General features: G+C 47.3%; 2 protein-coding genes across 4 annotated transcripts in view; one reads left to right on the top strand and one right to left on the bottom strand.

The window, feature by feature from the left end:
* Positions 1-8: 8 nt before the first annotated feature.
* afap1l2 (actin filament associated protein 1-like 2) overlaps positions 9-22,825 on the bottom strand; it is a 31,446-nt gene continuing 8,629 nt past the window's right edge. The window contains exons 1-19 of one of the 3 annotated variants that reach the window (XM_035533290.2): positions 15,754-15,916; positions 15,003-15,131; positions 13,862-13,933; positions 12,566-12,657; positions 7,701-7,812; positions 6,108-6,316; positions 5,610-5,789; positions 5,449-5,523; positions 5,207-5,288; positions 5,008-5,112; positions 4,674-4,885; positions 3,708-3,853; positions 3,479-3,593; positions 3,040-3,222; positions 2,514-2,823; positions 2,231-2,404; positions 1,818-2,005; positions 1,446-1,610; positions 9-312 (exon numbers count right to left, since the gene is read on the bottom strand). In XM_035533290.2, coding sequence (XP_035389183.1) covers positions 286-312; positions 1,446-1,610; positions 1,818-2,005; positions 2,231-2,404; positions 2,514-2,823; positions 3,040-3,222; positions 3,479-3,593; positions 3,708-3,853; positions 4,674-4,885; positions 5,008-5,112; positions 5,207-5,288; positions 5,449-5,523; positions 5,610-5,789; positions 6,108-6,316; positions 7,701-7,812; positions 12,566-12,657; positions 13,862-13,933; positions 15,003-15,131; position 15,754 — 2,577 coding nt within the window. In that variant the 5' untranslated portion in view covers positions 15,755-15,916 and the 3' untranslated portion in view covers positions 9-285. Of the gene's footprint in view, positions 313-1,445; positions 1,611-1,817; positions 2,006-2,230; positions 2,405-2,513; positions 2,824-3,039; positions 3,223-3,478; positions 3,594-3,707; positions 3,854-4,673; positions 4,886-5,007; positions 5,113-5,206; positions 5,289-5,448; positions 5,524-5,609; positions 5,790-6,107; positions 6,317-7,700; positions 7,813-12,565; positions 12,658-13,861; positions 13,934-15,002; positions 15,132-15,753; positions 15,917-22,825 lie in introns of those variants that run through there. The other 2 variants (XM_027024915.3, XM_027024914.3) reach the window with 2 other exon arrangements.
* On the top strand, positions 7,833-12,554 carry LOC113586626 (kelch repeat and BTB domain-containing protein 13). The gene has a single exon (XM_027024919.3). The coding sequence runs from the start codon at positions 9,784-9,786 to the stop codon at positions 11,278-11,280; it is 1,497 nt and encodes a 498-aa protein (XP_026880720.2). The 5' UTR covers positions 7,833-9,783; the 3' UTR covers positions 11,281-12,554.

Here is a 22,825-nt window from a genome sequence, read left to right as displayed (position 1 = left end):
GGCGTCGGGTGTTCTGGGTAAACGTAGGGCGACAACAGCATCGTCTCTGATGAGCTGTCTGCAGGAAGCGCTTACATCGCGGCCTCTCACTGGAGCAGAAGCAGGGGTAGGGGGCGGAGCCTTGGAGACGGACGGACGGAGCCCGTAGGTCAGCGAGGGCTCGCCCTACCCCTTTCACTCCAAAAGCCCTGGCCAAAGTCAACATTCCAGCTTGAGCTGGCTGGGGCTCTGCTTAGTCCGGGATGTCATCGTGTCCCTTGCTGGACTCGCTCTTCGTCTCCGTGCCTAGGTGCTGGACTTCTTCTCCCACTCCTGTGAAGAAAGCAGGCACACCCGAGCTTACCCACACGGTAACACTGTGCTGGGGCCGGGAAACGCTGGAATTTCTACGGCTGAGATATTTAGTGTTCTAAATCAGCTTGGAAAGCCAGAGGACAGAATGTATGGGCTCGTTTCAGTTGTATGGACCGAGCTTCATTATAGCTATAGCCTGTCTCTCAATAATCTTTTTGTACTCTTGTATACTAAACTGTAACTGAAACAGTGACGGAGATTAAAGTGAATGTCAACATTAATTTAGATCCAAGTCGGCTAAACCATATAGGAATTTGTGCTTTTTATACATATACCGTAAGTAAGTGGACAGTTTTTTGCACCGTATGTTCTTGGCCAGTTGTTTGTTATTGGATCATTACTGCATACACAGGAGGGCCAACAATTTTTTTCTAGCTGTGGCATTTACACCTGCCATCTGTTGCCATGATCTCTACACTTCTTTGGTGTATGTGTTTATGTTTAAACAGCAGTTGAACAGGTTCTGATGATGCTGAACACCTCACAATACATCAATTAGCTGCTTAGGAAAACACTACCGGTGTCAAAGTCAATATTCCTATGCAAGTCAGCATTGGTAAGCGTAGCAACCTGGCAGATCACGAAACATCACAGTACTGAAAAAAACCTTTTTGTCATGAACAGGAACACTATCCAGTATGTAGACACAGAGTCGGATAAAGAGAAAAACACACTTGCATGACCAGGTTTATGATCAGATGTGAACCACTGGTAACTCTCAAGAACCACAATGTTACATTTTTAAAAAAGATGCATTAAAACCCGGCAGCCCTCTGACAGCATGACATGGCGGCGTGTTAGGCGTGTGCTAATACACCCAAACACTTACGCTCCTCTAAATGGGAGTCTGGGATTCCTATACGGTTCATCTTTTCCAGATGCAAGTACACTTCAGTTAAATTTGACACTTTAAGCTCATCGTTCTATTTCAAAGCCAGAGTGCTGTAGTGCAGAGCCAAAACAGCAAAACTGATGTCCAGTTCCCGACGGTACGGTACATTTCAGAATAGCCTAAAGAACTCCGGCGCTTTGGTCCTGTGTCAGAGTTATGGTGGAGAAGTGTGGTTGATTTTCAAAGTGTGAGTGCTTGCCTTGGCCTTCTGCAGTACGTTCCCTTTGCTGGCTGCCATGATGGACAGGGGCCTGCTCTTCAGAGCTGTGGTGGAGTTGACAGGTGAGGAATCCCCGTTGTTGACGGGGGCAACAGGGGCAGCGGGGGCAGCGGGGGCAGCTGCAGGTGAAGGGAGGGGCTTGGGCTGTAGGAGAGGGCAGTAGTTAAATGTCTTCTACAGTGCAGAGGGGACAATAGTTGGGATTTGTCTACGAGAACCGAGAGCACTTGCAGACGCTGTTGGAAGCGTCTAAAATAGCCTCTGGTTGTGATAGTGATGATCAATTACAATTAACTAATACATTAAAATGTTATTTTAAAATGGAGGCAGGGCTCTAGCGAGCACACTCACCATGGGGCAATCCAGGAGGCCGCTGTCCACCGTGGTGCCCAGAGTAAAAGGTCCAGCCTCCACTTTCTTTAAGCTCTCCTTCACCTCAACCAGACTTAGCTCCACCTCCACTCGCCGCTGCTCCGCCTCCCGACACTCCTCCTCCTTCTGCTTCAGATATGCCTCCAAAGAAGGCTGTTTAGAGGGCTCTGTGCAGGGAAATATAATAGCTCATATATAGAACTTTCAAGATTTCTTTCTGTGCCACAAAACATGACCTGTCAATACAGATAAGTTGATTAAAGGCTATAAATTGCATAAGGCCATAAATACCACATACACTGTAAATAACACTGTAAAATAAGAATATGCGCTTCTTCAGTAAATGCTCAGGTACTGAAGCAAAAAGTGTCCACTAGAGGGCACCACTGTACCTTGACAGGAGCTCAGATCCTCTTTTGCTTCCCTGCGCTCCTTCCTCAGTGTGGCCAGGGTGTTCTTGACCTCCTCCCTTTCCCGCTCCAGCCTGTCCCTCTCGTCTGTGAAGCGGCGCACGTCGGCTTCTGTCCGGTTCTTCCCCAGCTTGACCACAGTCGGCCCCGAGCCTGCTGCGCACGAAGGAATGCGTAGGAGAACCCTGTTATGACCTATGCACAGACACCATGAGGGAAGCCTGAATGGGCCTGCCTGGAAAACTGTGGCTGCCCGGGTCCATACCTGCCGCACACAGCTTGCTTCTCTCGTGGAGCCTGTCGGTGCTTGCAGCTCTTCCCCTGCTGACTAGTGGGCTGTGGGGCGTTTGAGAAGATGTGTGGGACTGAGTCTGAATCTGGCCCCGAGGAGCTACGGTGCTGGGGGTAGAGGAGTGCTTCTGGCTCTCCTGAACAGGGAGCTGGACCCGCTGGAGCTGGGCGTGGGGACGGGGCGCGGTGTCCAGGTCCGGCCTGGCGGTGACGGGTGGAGGATTGAGGTGCTCCGCTGATGCAGGTAATGAGGTCTCATACTCTGGCTCTGCAGGTCTAACAGGCTAAAAGTGGGAGAAACAAATGCTTTCAGAGTCGGAAGCTTTTACAGTCACTCTATGTTTTTTTTTACACCGCATAGGTGTGCTACTGTGTCCCAGCGAAACTCAATTATATGGACACAGTACAGCTATGTATTACTGTTCAGCTTACACACATCTCCACTCTCAGAACAGAGGGCAGAAGCTAGTTTGAATTTTTGCTGCAGTATGAGTCCTGACCTCATTCCCAGGGTGCTGGTGCTCGTCGGTGGGTGTCGTGGTGGGGCTGGGCTCTCTCTGCGGGGACACCATGCCTGCGTTTGTGTGGAGGAAGGAGCGCACAGGCATCAGGTCCAGATGCACCCTTTCCTTCCCATCCCGTTCCATGGTCACCCCCCGCTCACAGCCGCCGTCCGGTCCGTCCTGTATGGCGAGCGCAGAGGGACACGCGTGGCGGAACGTTAAAGCAGCAGCACCTGCAAGTCGTTAAGTTGTGGCCCCGATGTAGCAAAGACCCTCAGACACGCTCTTTGCCTCTGGCAGACCAAGATGGCCTTGCGGCTCTCCTCATCCTCATCTAAACACCTGAGCCAACGCTCAGAATGCTCAGTGTGCTTTGCGACAGGGGAAGGACTGTGCGCCTTTATGAGAAATTAAAGAGCAAACCCGTGTTGCTCACCTCTTGCTCATTCTCTATGGACGCCACGTCATCGTATATGTCCTCAGAGCCCTGGTTGTCTAATGGGAGGTTGTCTATGTAAGCATTGGGCTCCGAGTATCTCCTCTGCATCAGGCTAAGGCGTACATACAAAGTTTCATGATTACACACAAACGCATACACACGAACATCACAAACATGTTCTATGCTGGTTTGTTTAGCAGCGTGCAATGGGCAGAGATAGGCTTACTACATGGACGTCTTGGCGGCATTTACTATACTGGATATCCTCTCAGAGTTGACGTAGTCATAAGTCAAATCTTCTGGGTCAGTTTTAGTGCCAGTTTGTGACAGTAGCAGTCCCAGCCAATGGCCCATGTCTGCTGATGACTTAGCCTAAAAAGACACAATACACAAAAGACACAAAAGACACATTCCATTAAATGCAGAGAGAAATCTAAATAACCATGGTTGCACTCTCACATAGATACATTAGCTACTAATGAAACTATTGGGCATGCAATCTGGTGATGGATTATTTAGATGTATACCCATAAAACTGTCCAAAAGATGGCGGTCACATTGAATGTTTCTCATCACCATCTGGTTATCTTTTACAAAAGCTTTGAGAAGGTAGTATTAGGCCTCTCTTCTTTTTGTTTACAGAAAAGAGTCTTCCTAAAATTGGAGTTAGTAGCCAGACACTAAATGCTGGAATGTGAGCAGGAAATCAGTTGTTTATCTGTCTGCTGAGAGTATACTTTTCAATATGTATGCGTTTATGAGCATTGCTGGAAAAAGACACACACCACATCGACGCTGGCTTTTACAGTATTAGCAACGTCCAAACTAAAGTTTGGATGATTCTCAAGCATCATAAGGAATGGAGCGCAGTTGCTTATAGCATGTGTGTGTGTGTGCGTGTGTGTGTGTGTGTGTGTTTGTGTGGGTGGGGAATCAAAACCACTGCCGCCCTAACAACTGCTTGCTGGGCTTCACACCAGTGTCATGTGGGCGTAACACCTACAGGGTGAGAATAGGGGTCAAACACCGTGATGTTCAGGCTGTCAGTGCCTCTTGGTCATTCATTTGCCATGTAAGTGCTGTCTTGTTTTTAAGGACCATAACTGTATGAAAGACTGCAATATAATCAGTGTGGCAGGTCTGGACGGGAGCACGTGGCACAGAGGACAAACCGAAGCCTGGGCCTTCTCACCTCCAGGATGGCGAGTTCCTCTCCATCCATCTGTATGCGAAATGAGTAGAGGTGGTCCGGGCTGGGGTCTGGCAGGACCATGCACCCTTCCAGCTGCACTGGCTGCTGAGCCTGCTTGGACCTGCCCTTGTCTTGGTAGAACCAAAGCTGCCCATTCTTTATCAGGCACCAACGCATCCGCCACTGGCTTTTCACTAAGACATTCAGGTAGCCTGTTGGAAAGAGAGTGAGGGGGGGTTTCAGGTTTTGAATCAGACTCAGAAGGGAAACTCATCCTTCTTTGGACAGCACGTATGCAACCAAGCACGACTACAGCAGAGCTGCACGGATTTACCTGATGTTTCCATGTTCTTCTCTGGGCTGTCTAATGAGGAAATCTTCTTCTTCCCAATGTTCATCAGGTTGCTTAACTTTAGGCCAGCACCATATTTCTTCTTAACTGAAAAGAAATGAAATGGTAACCATGCATTAGAATGCTTCCTTCCTTTCCATTACAAGCAGTCCAGGAACCAGCTGCAATAGTCGCGTCTCACCGTCTTTCTCGAGGATCTCAGCGTGGCTGTCTGTGCTGCTGCCGCTCTCCGACGCCATGGAGTACCTCTCGCTGATCTCACCCTGCCGTGGAGCAGAGTTCACTCAAACAGCCTGCTTCTCCACTCCACCTCACCATTTACTGACCAGCTGTAAATTTCCCCTTATCTATACACATTGCTATTCCCTGCTACTGAAAACCGCTCCTGACTGTTCTGCTCAGCCCACTCTGCTCAGCCCGTACCTTAGTACAGATGAGTCTGGGGGAATCGCCAACGTCTGAGCCATCTGCAGATTTGGGGCTGATCTCCTGGATCACCTAAGGCAGGCATGGACACCACAGTAAGGAGTGACCGTCTAAAACTGGGAACATCTCAGAGGGGTCCTTCTCTCGCGGGGCCTCACCTTCAGCCACTGCTCGGCCTGCTCTCGGCTCTGGAGGCTCAGGACGATGGTCTCGCCGCCCTGTGGGACAATCTTCAGCTTGTGCTCTTTCCTCTTGAGCTGCTTCTCCTTGTAGACGACGCTGCAGCCCATCAGGCTGACGTCCAGCAGTGGGGTCTGCTCCTTTGAGCTCTTGTAGCACTGTGAACACACGTGCCACTGATTTCGCCGCTCTAAGCTACAATACCATGTACGCATTGCAGAAACTGGTCTATCCTCACCAGAAATGGCCAGGCAGGCAAATCTTCAAATATCAAAACACACCTGTGACTACAAAAATGCACTCGTCTACATTAACTCAATTACTCTAGAGCTAATTCTGCAGCAGTGGCAATGTTCAACAATTTAGTTAATTAACATGTACTAATTTAGTTAATAACTCTTCTTAGACTAATAACATTTCTTGGGTAACTGTCTGTTCTTTGACGGTGAGGTTGGACGGTCAACACTAGGACCCACAAGGAGGCGGTTCTCTCGGATGACACACAGCTGCTTGGCCCACTGGCCCAGCCACTTCTTCCTCCAGAGGAAGGCGCAGATGCGTGCGTCCCTCATCAGTTCGATGGACGCTTCCGTGGACGGCCACTGGTGCTGCGCAGTCGACTTTTTCGTGGAGATCTCGTCGTCGTCGTAGGACTCGTAGGAGCTGCTTACTGCCTCAGCCTCATCTGCGCCACAGGGGAGGGGAAGACAGCGAGGCTCAGTCAGGAAGCACTGTAAGAGTGTGTCGGTGGGGGTGGAGCTATTGGAGTGGGAGTGTCTAAGAAAGTCATCTTCCGGGTTGTAGTCTGTATTCGCTATTATTTGTGTCTAAATTGTCACCAGGTACGTTTCCTGGAAAGAAGTGAAGGCAATAGAAGGCCATGCGGATCAGGCCAGTGCATGCAGAATCATGTGCAGAGAGGTCTGGCATGGCCTCCCAGCAATGTAACTGGAAACTCCATTAATCCTACACCTGTGTCTCATGTTAGTTATTATCCTGTTCCTAATCCAGGTTCACCTAATGGAAGATACCCTGATTGATTACAGCAAAGATCATATTGTCAGAGGTCTCTAATTGATTCCTGTCCATTGTGTAGGCAGCACGATGGCTTGGTGGTTAGCACGTTTGACTCTTAGCACTTGTGACTTGGGTTTGAGTGAGTGATTGGAGTGTAAAAGCTGATTTCTGTCTGTAAAGTGGCCTTGCCTTTTAGAAAGGCGCTATATAAATGCGACTAATCATAATACCGCTTATGTTAAGCAGACACTAAAACAGACACGACACAGGCCCTAAGGTCGACACTTTGAATGGTTTCAGGTGTCATGCATTTCTAACAGGGCGAGGAAGGAAGCTACTTTTATTACAGCAGACACAGCGTTATATTCTGGGGGCCTGCAAAAGCCAGTCCACCATCAGCAACGAGACTGAGCGGTTTACATGCTATAGTGTTATATTTATTACACACATTGGTTAATTGTGTATTGTGCTGTTTATTACAAGAGCTCCACTGACATATTAAACCACATTTCTGCATGTTTCCAGAAAGAAGCCAGCGCATCGAATTGTCATCAAGTAATCATCTACCACCATCAAGGTTGAATCGTTGGCGCTCCGTGACAATATGACTGTGTCCTCTGCACATCTGCCGGAGATGTAAATCAACCCCTCCCAGGGCCGCGTTATGCACCCAGACCCTGCTTCAGCTGCCCCCATTTCCTGGGCTCGCGGTCAAGGTTCCGTCACTGCGCGCGCAGTGCCAGAGGACCCGCCACAGCCGAACAAAGAGCGTCACTGTTCTGCGCCGCATAGCCGCGGGGCCCTCTGTGTCCTCGCAGTGATTTGGACGGGGGGACCGTCCAAGAAGAGCAGACCGAGTGCCGAGATGGGAGCTTTCCATTACATTAGCTAGAACTTTGTGGCAGTGGCCAGTGAACTAAATCAGACCTCTGAGAGAACAGTGGTGCTGCTTCACTGCAGAAGAATGTTGCGAAAGGCTGAGAGGGCCACGACAGGCCATGAACTGCCAGGCTGACGTCACCGAATGGGACGCGGCCCGTGGCAGAGCTTACCATTGATGGTGGAATCGTACGGCTGAGCCTCCTCGTAGTAGCTCTCTTGGGCGTCCAGTCTTTCTGTAGTTGGAGTTGGAGGAAGAGGGAAAGGCTCTCTTGCAATCAGGCCCTGCAGTGAGAGAGAGGGAGAGAGAGAAGGAGAGGGAGAGAGAGAGAGAGAGAGAGAGAGAGAGAGAGAGAGAGAGAGAGAGAGAGAGAGGGCCTTCATAAAGAGTCTTGTTGCGCACACTGCACCCAAACCTCTGGTAAACCTGCCCTGCATTTGAGCTGAACCCCTCTGTCTGTTTCTCAGCAGCTCACATGTGCACTAAGTACGGCTCAGGGCTTCTTGGCCCGTGCACCTGCCTTTTCTCCGGGCTTTCCCCTCCGAAGGAGAGGGAGCTTTCCTCTGACCTCAGTCCAGCGATGTTTTGCCCAGGAATTCCACACGTGTTTGCCTGCAGGAGTAATGGGTTCAGCTGGGTGTGGAGTGGGCCAGTGGCTTTGCTAAATCGTTTAATTAAAACCATGGCTAAACCCCTCCATTGGATTCCTGCGTGGTGGAGCCTGGGCCCCTGCATGAGCCCCTGCAGCACCCCCCACACACGGATGGAAAGTGACCGATGTTGACTCGCGATGAGAAACTCACTTAGAGACCCACTGCCTTGATTAAAGCCTCATGCTGACATTGTCAAGGGCTAAGGAGGTTAACCGGAGGGGTGAGTGTCCACATTGAAACAAAGACATGGGTGTGTTTGTAAACAACTGGGCCCTGAACCTCAGACAGACAGGATGTTGTGACTTAAAGTGAAAGTTAGCTGTAGGCTTTATGTAATAGGTGATTTAGACTGAGGAATGCAATGGAAACTGGAGGCTAATGTATGAGGGTTAAAAAAAACAAAACAGAAAGGCGGCCCACACGCACCCCACACACAGAGCACCCCGGCTTCCAGAGATCTCCGCCGAACTAGAGGGGAGCTCTTTTTCTCACACTCTTAACACTACGCCCCTCCCAGTTTGCACGGTCCTTCTCCCTCTCTCATTCACTGACACACGGAAAGGGAACCTGGGAGGTAGGAAAAGCAGCGCCTGAGTTCTCGTGCGTCTGCCAGCGATTAAAAGGATGGGGCAGGCCACTGGATCCTATCACTCCAACCCAGTACAGCCACTGCCTCGGACAGAGCCAGAGGTCAGTCCACGGAAACAGCAAAAGCAGCAGGAGCGCTGCCTATGAGTGTGTGTGTGTTTGACAAGAGTGCACACACTGGAAGTGACGGTGCTGCGCTCCGTGTGGAACTTGGTCTTCAACCCAGTCCCCTAGTCTTTGTTCAAGTAGTCAGCTTCCCCATTCTCTTGTCACCACGGAAACCTGGTTTGAAGGGGAAGCAGATGAGGAGTGAGGCATAAATAAGGATAGAGCCACGGCCTTTGGGAAAGGAGAAGAAAAAAAGGAGTGGGAAAAAGACCAAATGAACACCCAGAACATGGAAAATCCCTGCTTCCCATGCCAAGAATCTAGCTCAGTGAAAACACAAACGCGCCGGCCCTAACTGCTGGGACAGAGCGATCTGCAAACAGCACAATCAACACTGGTAACAGACTTAATAATGACAAAGTTGCTCTCTGAAAAGCAGCCATTGTCTGATCCTCTTCAGAACCCACGTTGACCTTTTGGACACCCGGATATCGTCTCTTTGCTCGATTAGTCATTTCTCTTTAGTGCAGTCTATCAAATGGAAAAATGTTTTGGAATCTTTCTGATAAATGCTGCCAGACTACAAGGAAATATGATTGATTATGTAGGGTTAAAGAATGACGTTTTGGAGAGCATGATCTGCTCTATGTGTGGTTGGACTCTTTCTGTCTGTAGAGACACAAACACACCCCTTTTCCTATGTGACGCCAGGGCCAGCCCTGGGGCTATCTTTAGGGCAGCTCTATTTGCAGTAACAGGAGAGCAGTGTGTGTGACGCTACAGCACCCCAACACCCTTGTGTTTAGTGTCTTGTTTAGACAAAAATGCTAATTAGCCAGACCGCCTTTCAGTCTGCATGTGCGGAGCGGAAGAAATACTAGGTGTGGAGAGGCAAGCTATGGAGTTATGGAGCCTCCCAGCAGGGTGGACGGGAGCACTGTGCCTCAGCTGGAAGCTTCGGGGCAGTGGGAAGAGGCGGGGCTGACGGGCTCCCTGAGAGTGCAGGTGGAAGGGAGCATGTTCGCTGTAGACAGGACCTTGCTGGGGAGGAATTCGGAATACTTCCGTGCCCTTTTCCGCTCTGGGATGAGGGAGAGCCACCAGGACGAGGTCCGCTTGCAGGGCCTGAAGGCGAGGGGTTTCCTCCTCGTCTTGGCTGTTTCCAGAGGTGAGCGGCCAAGTCTCGGGGACCCCGATGAGATCGTGGAGGCCGTGGAGTGTGCCGCTTTCCTTCAGGTGGACGCTTTGATCCAGCATCTCATAGACGTTCTGGACACAGAGAACTGCTTCCTCCTCTTGCACACGGCCGCCGTGTTCGGCGTGTGGAGGCTGGTTCGCAGTGCGGCGGTGTTCATCCGCGACGCGTACCGCGACCTGCAGGAGGCAGCACTGAACCTGCCAGAGGAGATGGTCCGCTACGTGGAGTCTCTCGCACCGGCTTCCTTCATCGCTCTGGGCACCCACTCGCCTTCTCTGAAGATCCTGCAGGACTCGTCCAGGACAGTGTGGTCCCTGAACGAGAAGAAGGGCGCCTGGTGCTACCTCACGGACCTGCCCACGGAGGCCAGCACGTCCATGGCTGGCGTGGCCGTAGTGGGGAACCGGCTGTATGTGGTGGGGGGCGTGCGCGGTGTGAGCAAGGTGACGGTGGACTCCAGCTTCTGCTACGACGCTGAAAGCAACTCGTGGAGTGCGTTCGCCGGGCCTCAGCAGTCCAGGTACAACTTCACCCTGGTGGGCCGCGAGGGTCGCCTGTACGCCTTCGGCGGCGAGTTTGATAACTGCGTCATGGCCTCTGCTGAGGCCTGCGACCTCTCCGCACGCAAGTGGACCTTCGTCAAACATGCCCCCAGACCCGTAGCAGGGGCGGCGAGTGCCGTGGCCCGCAGGAGGGTCTTTGTGTGCTTCTGGGAGCCTCCTGACACCACGGACATCTACGAATACACACCTGACAGGGACGAGTGGTCCTTGACCACCACTCTGATACGGCCACAGAGCTACGGCCACTGCATGGTGGCGCACGGCGAGCAGCTATTCGTGATGAGGAACGGACCATGCGACGACTTCCTGCGCTGCCTCATGGACTGCTACAACATCACCACGGGCCAGTGGACAGCCATGCAAGGGCACTACATCAACAGCCGAGGGGCGCTCTTCACGGCTGTGGTCAGGGGAGACTCGGCCTTCACGGTGAACCGCGACCTGACTCTGGAGTATCGCATCTGTAGGGGTGTATGGAAACCGCACAGGCAAATGCAGGGTTTCCCGAAGACCGGATCGCTCTGGACCTGTCTGCTCCGGCTGCCGAAGACCACAGACACTGAGCAAATAATCAGTAGTGAAAAATCACCGGAGACTGCTGGAGATGATCAAAATGAGAAGGACACCATGGTGGTGAATTAACCACTACAAAGCATTTGGGTCTTCTTCAAGCTTCTGTCTCTAACCACTTGTAAAGGAGGTTCCTGTTATGTTACTATACTAGAGAATATTGAATGTCTCAAACAGGCTCATCACAACATAAATCAGAAATGGCGGAGTAAACGTGAACTCTGGTATGGCCTTTCAAGACCAGACCAAACTACTGTTTAAAATTCAAACCCTACAAATAAAAAGAGCTGTAGTCTCCAAAAAGAGTAAAAGGCTGTTTTGGGTTTTTTTTTTCCAAAATGACAGAACTTAGTAAAGTGTTATTAAGACAGGAGTTGACTAGCACAGATGGAGCTCCATGCCATCTCTCATTCACTTGCCCTCACACATGAAGTGCCGGTCCACGCAACCCTGTCAAACGGCTGCTGCATCTGGTGTTAATCAGAGGCAGCACCCTGTGGATGGTTCTGGAGTTCAAAGCCTTCTCACTGGGCTCCACTAATTCTGCCTGTCCTCCTGTCTGTCTATTCCCCTGACTACAGACCCCTACGGAACACTAGGGCCTTGCAGGAGCTACTTTCAGCCAACACACACTTAAAAACACACACACACACACACACACACACACACACACACACACACACACACACACACACACATCCTACACCTACACACCCAAATGCTTGCCCACACTCTTTGCTTTTTACACTGCAGAAGGGGATTAATACCTTGTCTCTGAAGGTGATTACAGCAACTACAAAGAACAGAATTTATTAGGGATGTTAGAATGGTTAATAATGGGAATTTATGGTAACTCTTAGGGTCTGTAAAAACACAGACGTGGCGGCTCTTCTAAGCATGAGAATGATGGCTTCTGATACGCAGATTAAACACACAGCAGATATCACGTGCACCAGTCTAAACACAGTAACTGCTGTGGACTGAATCAGTCCAGGTGTGGGAAAACACAAACAAGCAAAATTATGCAAAATAATTTCTAATCTACAGTATTTAAATAAAATATGATCCATGATACACGGCTGCATGACTTTTTAGTTTACATTCCACCATCAGTAAGTACTTTCTGTTTCAAAATGTAACACTGGACTCTATTTTACGTATTTACCACCAGTTATGGCCATTTTCTGTCTGCTGATCCTAGAGTAGATGAAACAATACATCATCCATTCCATACTCCTATCATACAGGTCCTACAGGTGTGAGGAGGATCTGTGTTAGATGTGTGTGTGTATCCTTGGTGTGGCTTGGCTTGTCTGACTTTTGACTGCCCTGCTGTTGTAAAGTGGGAATCACTCACGGTTCTGGGCAGAGGCAGCTCTGGGAGACTCTTCTGTGGTGCGAAGATGGGCTTTGCCGCTCGTCCATTGGCCTCTGCCTCTGCTCTGTGCTCTGATTGGTGTATCGTATCGTACGCACAGGCCAATAAGAGAGGAGAGAAAAGCAGATAAACACAGCAGATGTCAAAATGTCTGGTCAGACATGCTGATGTTTAAAATGTAAAGCAAAAGTGTACATAAGCAGCATGGATGCACAATGTATATTGTATCTCTTATCTCAGTACAGCAGGAGAGAAGGAGAGGGAGAGAGTGGGATCAGAGACTGGACATTGCATCCGTCAAGCCATCTGTATACGCTACAAGTCCTCTGCAGTTAATTTAAGAAGCCTGTGGTGGTATTTTAAGAGCTAATGGCCAAACTCGAGTACTTCCTATCAGACATTCCTCTCTGATTTACTTTCCAAATTGTAACATCTGGCTTGCTGCGAGGTGAACACCAAAGTTGCAGAGAGACAGACTAAAGGGAGTTAGGAGTGAGGAGTTAGTACGATGGCATGCGCTTTGCCCAGGATCATAGACCCTTCACCGAACACCTTCTGCTTTTCTGCAGTCATGAATGGTTCTTTACTGGACTTTACACAATGTACTGGGCCTGAGTCATATCAGTGCCCAGCTATTCAAATACTGTGCACATATCTGCACAAATATCTCACAGACATGTCGCTAACTATCAGCAGACAGAGTCAAGAGTCACTTTTTCTTGGTTCACAACCTCCAAAAGAATTTCTTTTCGTAAATCTGCTCTTAAAAGGGGGAGTTTCTCACACCACGGCAAGAACTGTAAACCGATCAAAGAGTACTATCGCCACTGACCTGCGCGTGCGTCGTGTGGCTTAGACAGCCGCAATGTGAATGTGAAGGCTAGTTTTCCACATGTCTCATTCTTCAGTGAAATCTAAACGGATGAGCAAAACCTCAGATGGGGGTCTGGCTCTGAGAGGCTGGGGGACGTTACTGAGCAATACACAGGAAGTATTGCTGGTGCAGTGTAGGGGGTAGAGCACCATTTAACCCACAGCCCCTCACCTTGCTGAGAATCACGGGCCTTTCAGCACTATTAGGTCTGAACTCAGTGGACACTTTGTTTATTTAAGCTGTAGGAAAGCAGAAATGAGAAATGCGTTCGTTCACCACTGCAAAAGCGCAAGCTTGAGGCTCTGTTTGCTTAGGCCGTTCTTCAAACAGCCTGTCGGGCACCTGAGCCTGATGTCATTCTCTGCTGTAAACAAGGGCTGTGGTGGGAAATGCAGACTCACCTCTGTCTGTTTTGTCATGGTTCTGCCCAGTGACAATAACCTTGTTCATGTAGATGTATTCTTCATCTCCTCCTGAAAGACAGCACGAACAAAGCCTGTGTAGCTCAAAACAAACCTGCTATGAAGTGTCTGCTAGACCGAAAGTTTAAAGTCCCATGCACAATTACTCATAATGCTTTATTATGCCCATGAGTCTCCCAAAATGCCGCTTTTTAGATATATGAACAGTGTAGTAAGAATGTGTGGGGGCACCAAATCCCGTTTTTATGGAGACCTCCTCCTCTCGCACTCCGTTGTACAGTGAAAAGATCACACCTAATCTTCAATCGTGTCTTCTAGCACACAGTGGACTTTTATCACAGAGACAAACAGTAACAGTTCTGTGCTATGTCTCCTGAGCCCCAACCTATGTCTGCATCAAAGACAGGGCACTGGGACCCATTACAATCAAAATCCTTCTACAACCCAAGCCTGTGGGTCACTTTTATTGGATAGCTTTGGAGGTACAGACACGTATTTTAGAGTTTTTAGGAGATCAGAATAATTTTCTGAAACTGTATACAGCTGAAAGGACAAGCTGTTACAATTTTCAATAATGTGGTATCTGGCAGGCTACAGGTAACCAAGATACCCATGTGTCAAACAGGGGGCAGTCTGCTTTGATATGGTTATGAAGGGAGAAATAACTGCACACTTAAGCTGAAATATGTTTTACTGGTACAGTGAAAACAGATTGGGATTTGAAGGATGGAAATGAAGGCTATTTATAAACTGCTACTCAAAGGAAGTGAGTGTCCCTGGAGGATAAAAACAGCCTTGGAAAATAATACAGTTTGAAGCCAGAGGAGGAAGTCCAGAAGCCCAAGCCTAAACCCAAAGGCCTACTGCCATGCCTAAAACAAACAAAACAACAACAACAAAACCTAATAATATATGCACAAGCACAAATACTTCAATTAATGTATGAAAGAAGCGCTAGACCAAGTGAGCATGCATGACAACACAGCATGGAAAACAATGTCTCTTTATGAAGGAAAACAATGATCATGAAGAAAGAGGACTATGTGGCATGCAATCATCAGGGTGCAATTACGCAGGAGGTCCAGACATGCCCTGCGGTCAGTCGGCGGGGGTGGTGTACCGTTGGAGGACTTGTAGGCCTGCAGCAGTTCAGCGAGAAGGCCCTTCCGCACAGCGGCAGTGCCGCTCAGGTGCTCCCCGTCCAGGAGTTTCAGGAAGTGTTGCAGCTCCTCCAGCAGCTGATCCAGCACTGCGGGGACACATGGCACAGTCAGAGCACGGCCTTCGGGCTCCGGCACGCCGGAGGAGAAAACTCCAGAGCTGGGAAAACGCCTTCATTAGTGATAGATTCAAATCACGTTCATGTCAGTTGCAAGCTGGGTTATTGGACCCTCTAGGCATGTTAGAATCTACTCTAAATAGAGTAGAGTTCCTGTGATCATTAGAGGAGAGCGAGCTAAAGCCAGATGTTGTTTTTTTTTCATTTTATCTGAGGTGCTGTTACTTTAAAAATTAAGAGTTTCATTACACAGGAAATAATTTGCGGTTCTGAATTGTGTTTTTTCAACCATTGTTAATATCCTTCCACATTTCAACCAAAGGTAGTAGTAGCCCGTCTACTGGAAATACTGCAGGTCTGTTGCTGACATTTAGTTCGAAGCTGTCATTTGTTTTTGAATGATCATTTGAGCTCATGTATTCAAACCTTTCTGTATCAGTCTATCGGTATAGTCAAATATAGTCTAAAAAATTGTTTATATAAAGTATATCTTTCTCTATTTATTTTACTGTCCTTAATTTTATGTTGACACCTGCACCAAGAGAAATCTCTTTATCCCTTTATTCAAACTTGGCGAATAAAAGATTCTGACTTCTTGCGTTTGGCGTCCCGTCACATCTCTGCGGTCTGACAGGGGCGAGGTACAGGTCCCAGGGAGAGGGCAGGGTGTGTCCTGCATGGCTTCAGTCTGTAACAGAGCCCTGAAAGGCCGCTGGACGCAGACGTCCACTGTGCTCCACACCGTGTGTTCCTTTTGTTACTCCTTCACTTTCTGCTTCATGTCTGAACCCAGAGTGTCCAAAGAAGGTGAAAAGGAAAGTAAGTGAGACTATTGTGGAGCGATCAGAATCACCCAAACACTAAGAAACCATAAACCACTCAAGCAGGGCGATAAACAACTCGGATTTGCGATCTAAAACTCTCCGACACCGTGTTCACCGCGATCACTTCCCAACCAGGATGTATATTAACTGGGGGCCTCTGGGCAGCATGGCTTTCTGACGCTCGTCTTCCCACAACTGCAAATCTTTGTTTGCCAGCTTCTCCAGCTACCGCTCGCTCCCTGCAGGCAGTCCCAGCGTCTTCGGGAGCGGTGCAGGCACTTGAAAGCGTGCCGAGGCGCAGCTTTTCTGCAGCGTAAGGCGAACTGGCCGGAGAGCAGGGTGCACACGGGGCTTCTCTGTGCGCCCTCGTTCAGCGCTGAGTCAGTCTGCAGAGAGCATGAGCCTCGCCATGTCATCGCAGCACATGTTGCTATAAAGGTGAACTCATGCCCAAGATTACCTCATGTCATATCAAGTTTCCCTACTCAGCACACTTTCACACAACGTTTACTTGAAAACACAGTAACAATGTTAAAAAGACTGTAATGATGCCCATCAACCCCTTTTTTAAAAAGCTGCAAAATTAAGCACCAGTATTCCGTGTTCCAAGCTTGAAGGTGGAACATGTACTGGAAAACATTGACTGCCAAGGCAAAGAGATAATTAGCTTTGTCATTAAGGAGCTCTGGAATTATTTCATTACAATTCCAAATATGCCTATGGAGGTTTACTATGTTCTAGGCTAGACAGCACACCCAGTTAGGATCAGATGTAAACATATGATATAAACATAAGACAAAAAGTTCAATATTAAGCATTCATTATTCATGTGTTGTAAAACGAATTAGTCAAATAAAATTTCTTTTTTTTTCCTATTATTGCTGATACATTGCAAGCACAAGCACTTGCAATGTAAAAAACCTTACAACAGCAACTTCATTTGCAACATGGTTCTAAGGTAAACATTTGCAGTCCATTTAGCAGCAGGAACATCTCAACTGCTTTTGGCCCCGCTTGCCACAGCAACCACCTCTGTTTTATTTAGAAGCGCTGAGCGCTGACTTCACTGATGTGCGTGCAGCACGTTCCTACACCAGCGGCAGAGAGGTGGTGTACGCGTGTCTCAGACGCACCGCTGCCTACAGAACGCAACTTTTGACTTTCCTTTTTACATTGCACACCACCATGTTTTATAGACATAAGAGATCTCAGACCTTTCTCATTTAAGATCACATGCAAGTCTACAGGACCCTAAAATATTTCTGATCTATGCAGCAATGTGCCTTCACCTCCAACTGCGCTGTGAATGGAGCTCTTCTCCCAGTGCTTACCCTTCTGTGTGTTTTGAGAGGCTAACTTCGATGCCCTTATCCAGAGGGACCATGAGAATGTAGAGTCCGCTGACTACGGGCCAGAATGCTTTCTGTTTCCCTGGGTTATGGCTTGGTCTCCTGCCAATTCACAGTCCAAAGACCCTATGCACTGAAACTACGCCACCACATCCCTGTAAGTACTGATGGGGCTATCGCTTCCTCAAAACAATGAAACCTGTGCCTGCGCTGGCCTCACGCACTTCCCAGTAGCAGCAGGTATTAGGCTTGCCTATAGGCTGCTTCGCTGCAGCCAGCTATGTCCTCACACTCTCAAGGACTGCAAGCAAAGTGATTGCTCAACAGTTTTACTGAGATTCCTGGGAAGAAAGGAAATATCAGAATACAGGCTGATCAAGTTTAAGGAATCAGCGCCTGTGTGCCGGTCTCAACTGGCCACACTGGTACCTGCTTTTGCAGCCTGAGGGGATTTCCTGTTAGCTAAGGTAAAACATTTCCTCCTTCTCATGCAAAGATTAATCACAGATAAGTGTGGAAAGGATGTTTCTCAGTTTCTCTGCGAGGACACAAGGGTCATAGCTACGGCAAGAATTTCTTGGCAGTTGATATCGTAAGCAGATGTGAAAGTGATGTGGCCTGGAATGCTGAAAGCCTCCGTTAAACCCGTGTCGTATTGGGCATGTAACCGCTCCGTCTAGGTTCTTCTGTTTTGGTGTCCACAGACCTGCTTTTAGACACATATTCAACACAAGTCCTAAAATTAAGTGCCTCATTTCTTTGACTCAAAAGCACAATTTGTGTTGGAACATTTAAAAAAAGCAGGTGAAGTTAATATGCACTTGGGTGATTTTTCTTAACAATGTTCACTGCACTAGAACATTCAGATCCCCCTAGGGCACAGCATTGTCCAGGAGGTGTTAGCTGTGAAGATGAAGCTCTCTGGAAACCTATTTTATCTGAAAGATTGTTATTCTCTGGAAACCTTGTTTACTTCCCTGAAGGACAGAATATTGCAACATATATCTCTACACTTTTTAAGTACACTGCAGTTACTCACCTGGTATCGTCTTCTCATATATATAATGTGCGAGTGTGTGTGTGTGTGTGTGTGTGTGTGTTATAATGCATTATTACTTGTGATACATAACCTGTTATAGTTCATTATATATTATATATGCCATATAACACAGTATAAATGTATCTATAATGTTTTTATAAAGTATTACCGACTATTTGTCAAAATGTAACGGTGGGCGGAGTGCCGCAGGGTGCGGAGCAGGATGCACAGACCTCCTTGATTTGGTGAAACATTTAATGACATAAAACACAGGTGACAGTGGTGGCATTCACACATAACATTAACAGTGAACGTGAATACACGTAACGCTAACGACGATGACTAGAACATTTAACAGAGACTATACACACAATAACCCTAGCGCTAACGGTTTACTGACACTCTACACAAACACTAACAGTGACAATAGCAATGACCAACGATGAGGTGCACACTGACAGGGCTTTAAATAGACAAACACTTAACATCAAAAACCCTGTGCAGGTGGCAGGTGTGCGCCCTCATGGAGGGTGTGGCTACAAACAAATGTGAACCCCCCTGCACACGGCAGGCCATACCACGTGACTCATGGGGTTGGGGGGAACGTTCCATGACACAAAATGTGAGAATTGTTTATGCACTTAATCATGACCTTACCAAAATTCACAGTTTGTTATCATACATCCAAATGCATTAAATTATTTAGCAAAATAGATTTCAGTTACCGGTGAAATTAATATTTAATCAGGACCACACGAGACTCTTTATTTCTCACACTTATCTGGAGACCTTTTGCTAGTGACAGTGGATAAGCTAGGGACACGAGATGCCAAGGCCGCTTCTCTCAATAAACGCATTAAAAAGACTGTCGGTACTTACTGAGAGCACACAAGCCACAGAGAGACACACAGCCCTCACATGCCATTTATTGGATACAATAGTAGAATGGAAGCTGTAGCTTTGGTCTCCACGTGTTTTAATTCTTCAGAATCTGCAGATAAGTCCACAAAACCCACCCATGTATAATTAATACAACAACAGTTAAACGCACTGTGTGGGGTAAAACATGATGAATTGAGAGCTCTTATGAACGGCCAGTCAACTGAACCAGTGCAAGTGATGTAATGATGCTTGTGACATTCTCAGCAATGTACTCGAACAGCTGGTATACTTCCAAGCTCCAGGTTGGTCTTTGGAACACAGTGTTGCAGTCTGAGTGTTCGGCTCCATTCTGTTCATTTCAGTTTATTTATGTTAAGCAATCAGGATTAAACCACTGGCTAAAGGAAATCAGATTTCACTGAAAAACTGCAATACAAATTCCATTTCCCACAATTACTCCTTATCAAATGCAGCCAAAATATTCTCTTTGGCCAGGCTCTGTATAATCACGAGTTCAGAAAGCACACTGCTTATGGATGAGATGGCTAGGAAACCACTGCCAAATATATCAGCACTTTATTTCTTCCACAGAGAAAAGCAGCATCTTCAATAATGTTCTGCCAAATAAAGAGAAATATAACATGCTTTAATCCTATAGCAGACAAATTTTAACTAGGAGCATTAACTGAAAATGTATGAACACAGATGCCAACATATTACTTAGTATGGATGAAAAAAATAATCTGTTGTTCACTGAAATATCTGTGAGGTTATAATAAAAGCTGGGCTCTCAGTACGAAAGTGAAAACATGACCCAGTTCAGAGTCAATGTCCTGCAGTGTGTTTAACCAGAGCTGAGCAACAGAGAAGAATTCCACTCAGAAGTTTGAGAAGGTTGATGTATCAGCCGGGGGGAGCGCTCCAGATAGAGATTGGGTGCAGCTGTATACTCCACTTATGCTAATCACACACTAAAAGACTCTGAAAAGACTTTTAAAAGACTAAAATCTGACATCCTTTCAAATTTATAGATATTGTGTCTGTAGTCACTGACCTTTTAGTAAAAGACCATGATTTTGCAAAGGCTGGGCATCTGCAACAAGATTCCTTGTTAACTTAAAACAGACTAAATCAGACTTAAAACAGCTCTCCTCGCTTCCCTACACCAAATCATCGAGATGGCGGGACTGCGCCACAGCACTAGTAAATGTCACACACTCGAGCCTTCACTCCATTCCCCAACATACACCCAAAAGCAGCTCCTTTATGCCACACAGCTCCACCAATGGCAACACTCTCATTGGATCTGCCACTCTCCTGATTATTAACTGTTATGACCTGTTTCTCATATTTAAACCTGTTTGTTAGCATTCATTCTTTGTCGTGTCTGTTTCATGCATACCAAGCGTTTATCTCTGCCCATCACTCTTCTTATCAGCAAGCATCTTGTTCTAGCCTGTATAGTTACACAATACTTCACCGTCATGCGGAAGGCGGATATTGAAGCTCTTAACTCTGCTATTACTAATAGGTGGAGACTTCTTGGACAGAGAGACATCTCATAGCGTAGAGTATAAATGAGCTATAGGTCGCCCTGCAGTCCATATGCTCCCCAGGTATTTCCCAGAAGCCTCGGAGTTCCCCTGCGATTTTTGGACAGCAGGAGACTGTTTTTCTTGTGAGCAAAGCCTGACAATTACAACGGAAGGCCTAATGAATGCAAGGGCTTTTTTCTTCAATGTTCCTTATGTTTAACAACTCCCCTCCTACTTCAGATCAGGCATGTGTCTCACTTGTGGTGTTTTGCCTGATGAAGGCACTTGATTGGCCCATGGCTGTGTGACCTAGGATACCTTGCACCTTAAGGCTACTTTTATCAAGAATTCCAAAACAATTTTGATCACCCTGAGAAGGTAGATCCAAGGAAGAATTACAGGCTAAACTGGCTAAATGCCAAAGTCATAGTTCAGTGTTGGATTATGCCTTAGAGTTTCACATGTTGGCAGCTGGTAGTGGGTGAATAAATCTGCCCTGTTGGTAGACTATTGCAATGGTCTACATGCAGAAATACTGTCTGAACTGGCCTGCAGGGATGAGGGTCTATATCTGGAGGGTTTAGATTAATTCAAGAGAGAGATTCATCTTCATGTAAGAGTCTGCGGACAAGCCAAACTGGTCCTGGTCCTATTCTAGCCCAGGAACCTGTGGAGTCGGACAACCAGTCTGAAGCCATGGCCTGTGATATGTCCCATCTGGCCCACAAGAGAAGGCTTCACAGACTATAAAACAGCCTCTGCTTGTACTGTGGAGAAGCAGGTCATGTACTGCCCCATTGCTGTATCAGAGTGTTCAGCATGCTTCAGTCCCTGGACAGCACATGGGACGACTTCCACGTGCTAACGTGATGAGTTTCTTTAAGAGGGGGTTGATCTTCAAGTCTCATCCATGACCACACACAGTATGATAGAAAAATCGAGGCAGTTACTCAATGGCCTATCCCAGTCATTTAACCAAGTCAGTTAACCAATTCAAGTCAGTTACAACAATTTCTGGGATTCGCTACCTTTTATAGATGATTTATTAGGAACTACAGCAGTATTGCCACTCTGCTTACTGTTCTTCTTAAGATACAATGGAATTGACACTGCATTTATTTTAAAAAGCCCTCACATCAGCGTTTTACAAGCTCCATCTAGATGAGAGGAACTAAGGCATAGGTGATCAAGAACTCCACACCATCAAACTCAGAGTGGTGTCATTGACTAGAGGGGGCTAATCACCTTTTTCAGGTCTTAATGGGCCATAGGACGTTAGAATATCTATACAACAATACACAGCTTAACCCCAACAGGCCCATTGGTCCTTATTCTCTAGTTTTCTATAACCTGTTGACCCATTGCATGTGACACAAAGGCAGACCCACTATCCCAAGTACCAAGCTTAGTGGAGAATCCCCTTTCAGAAACCCCAATTGAGGATATTCTGCCTCCTGATTGCCTAGTAGCTTCCATTAGATTGGAGATTGCTGAATAGATCGATATGGAGTTAGAATATGTGTCAATCCCCCCAAAATGTCCAGTTGACAAATGTTACATTACTCCTTTATACAGAGATCAACACGTCACTTGGGTTTACTCATCTTTATCTTCAGGTCATCTTCATGAGACGCAAACTCAACAACTCCTGTCCATACATTACTGATGGGAGAATATGTTGGCCAATATACATACATTTGTAACCTCCTGTACTGTCTAAAAAAGGCAAGCTAGTTCCTTTTCACATTCAGTCATATCCATAGTCACATCTGCTGTTGGATTTTGTTACTGACCTTCCTCCATTCCAGTCTTAAACATCGATCCTTAATGTGGTAGGATTCTTGTGGAGTCCAGTTAATCACGTCTTCTGTTTTTATGGGGTCATATTAGATTGTGTACCCCAGTTTACCTCACAAACCTGGTCCACATTTGTAGAACATCTCAGGGTGACAGCCAGTCTCACCTCAGGCTAACACCTGCAGTCCAGTGGTCAGTGTGAGCAGGTCAACCAGGAAATGGGAGATTTCATGCCGAT

The sequence above is a fragment of the Electrophorus electricus genome, chromosome 15 (assembly GCF_041902795.1).
Source record: "Electrophorus electricus isolate QZ-2024a chromosome 15, ASM4190279v1, whole genome shotgun sequence".
In the NCBI taxonomy this organism is placed as follows: Eukaryota; Metazoa; Chordata; class Actinopteri; order Gymnotiformes; family Gymnotidae; genus Electrophorus; species Electrophorus electricus.
The sequence above is the reverse complement of the archived record's forward strand: the minus strand, read 5'-3'. Positions and strand labels throughout refer to the sequence as shown.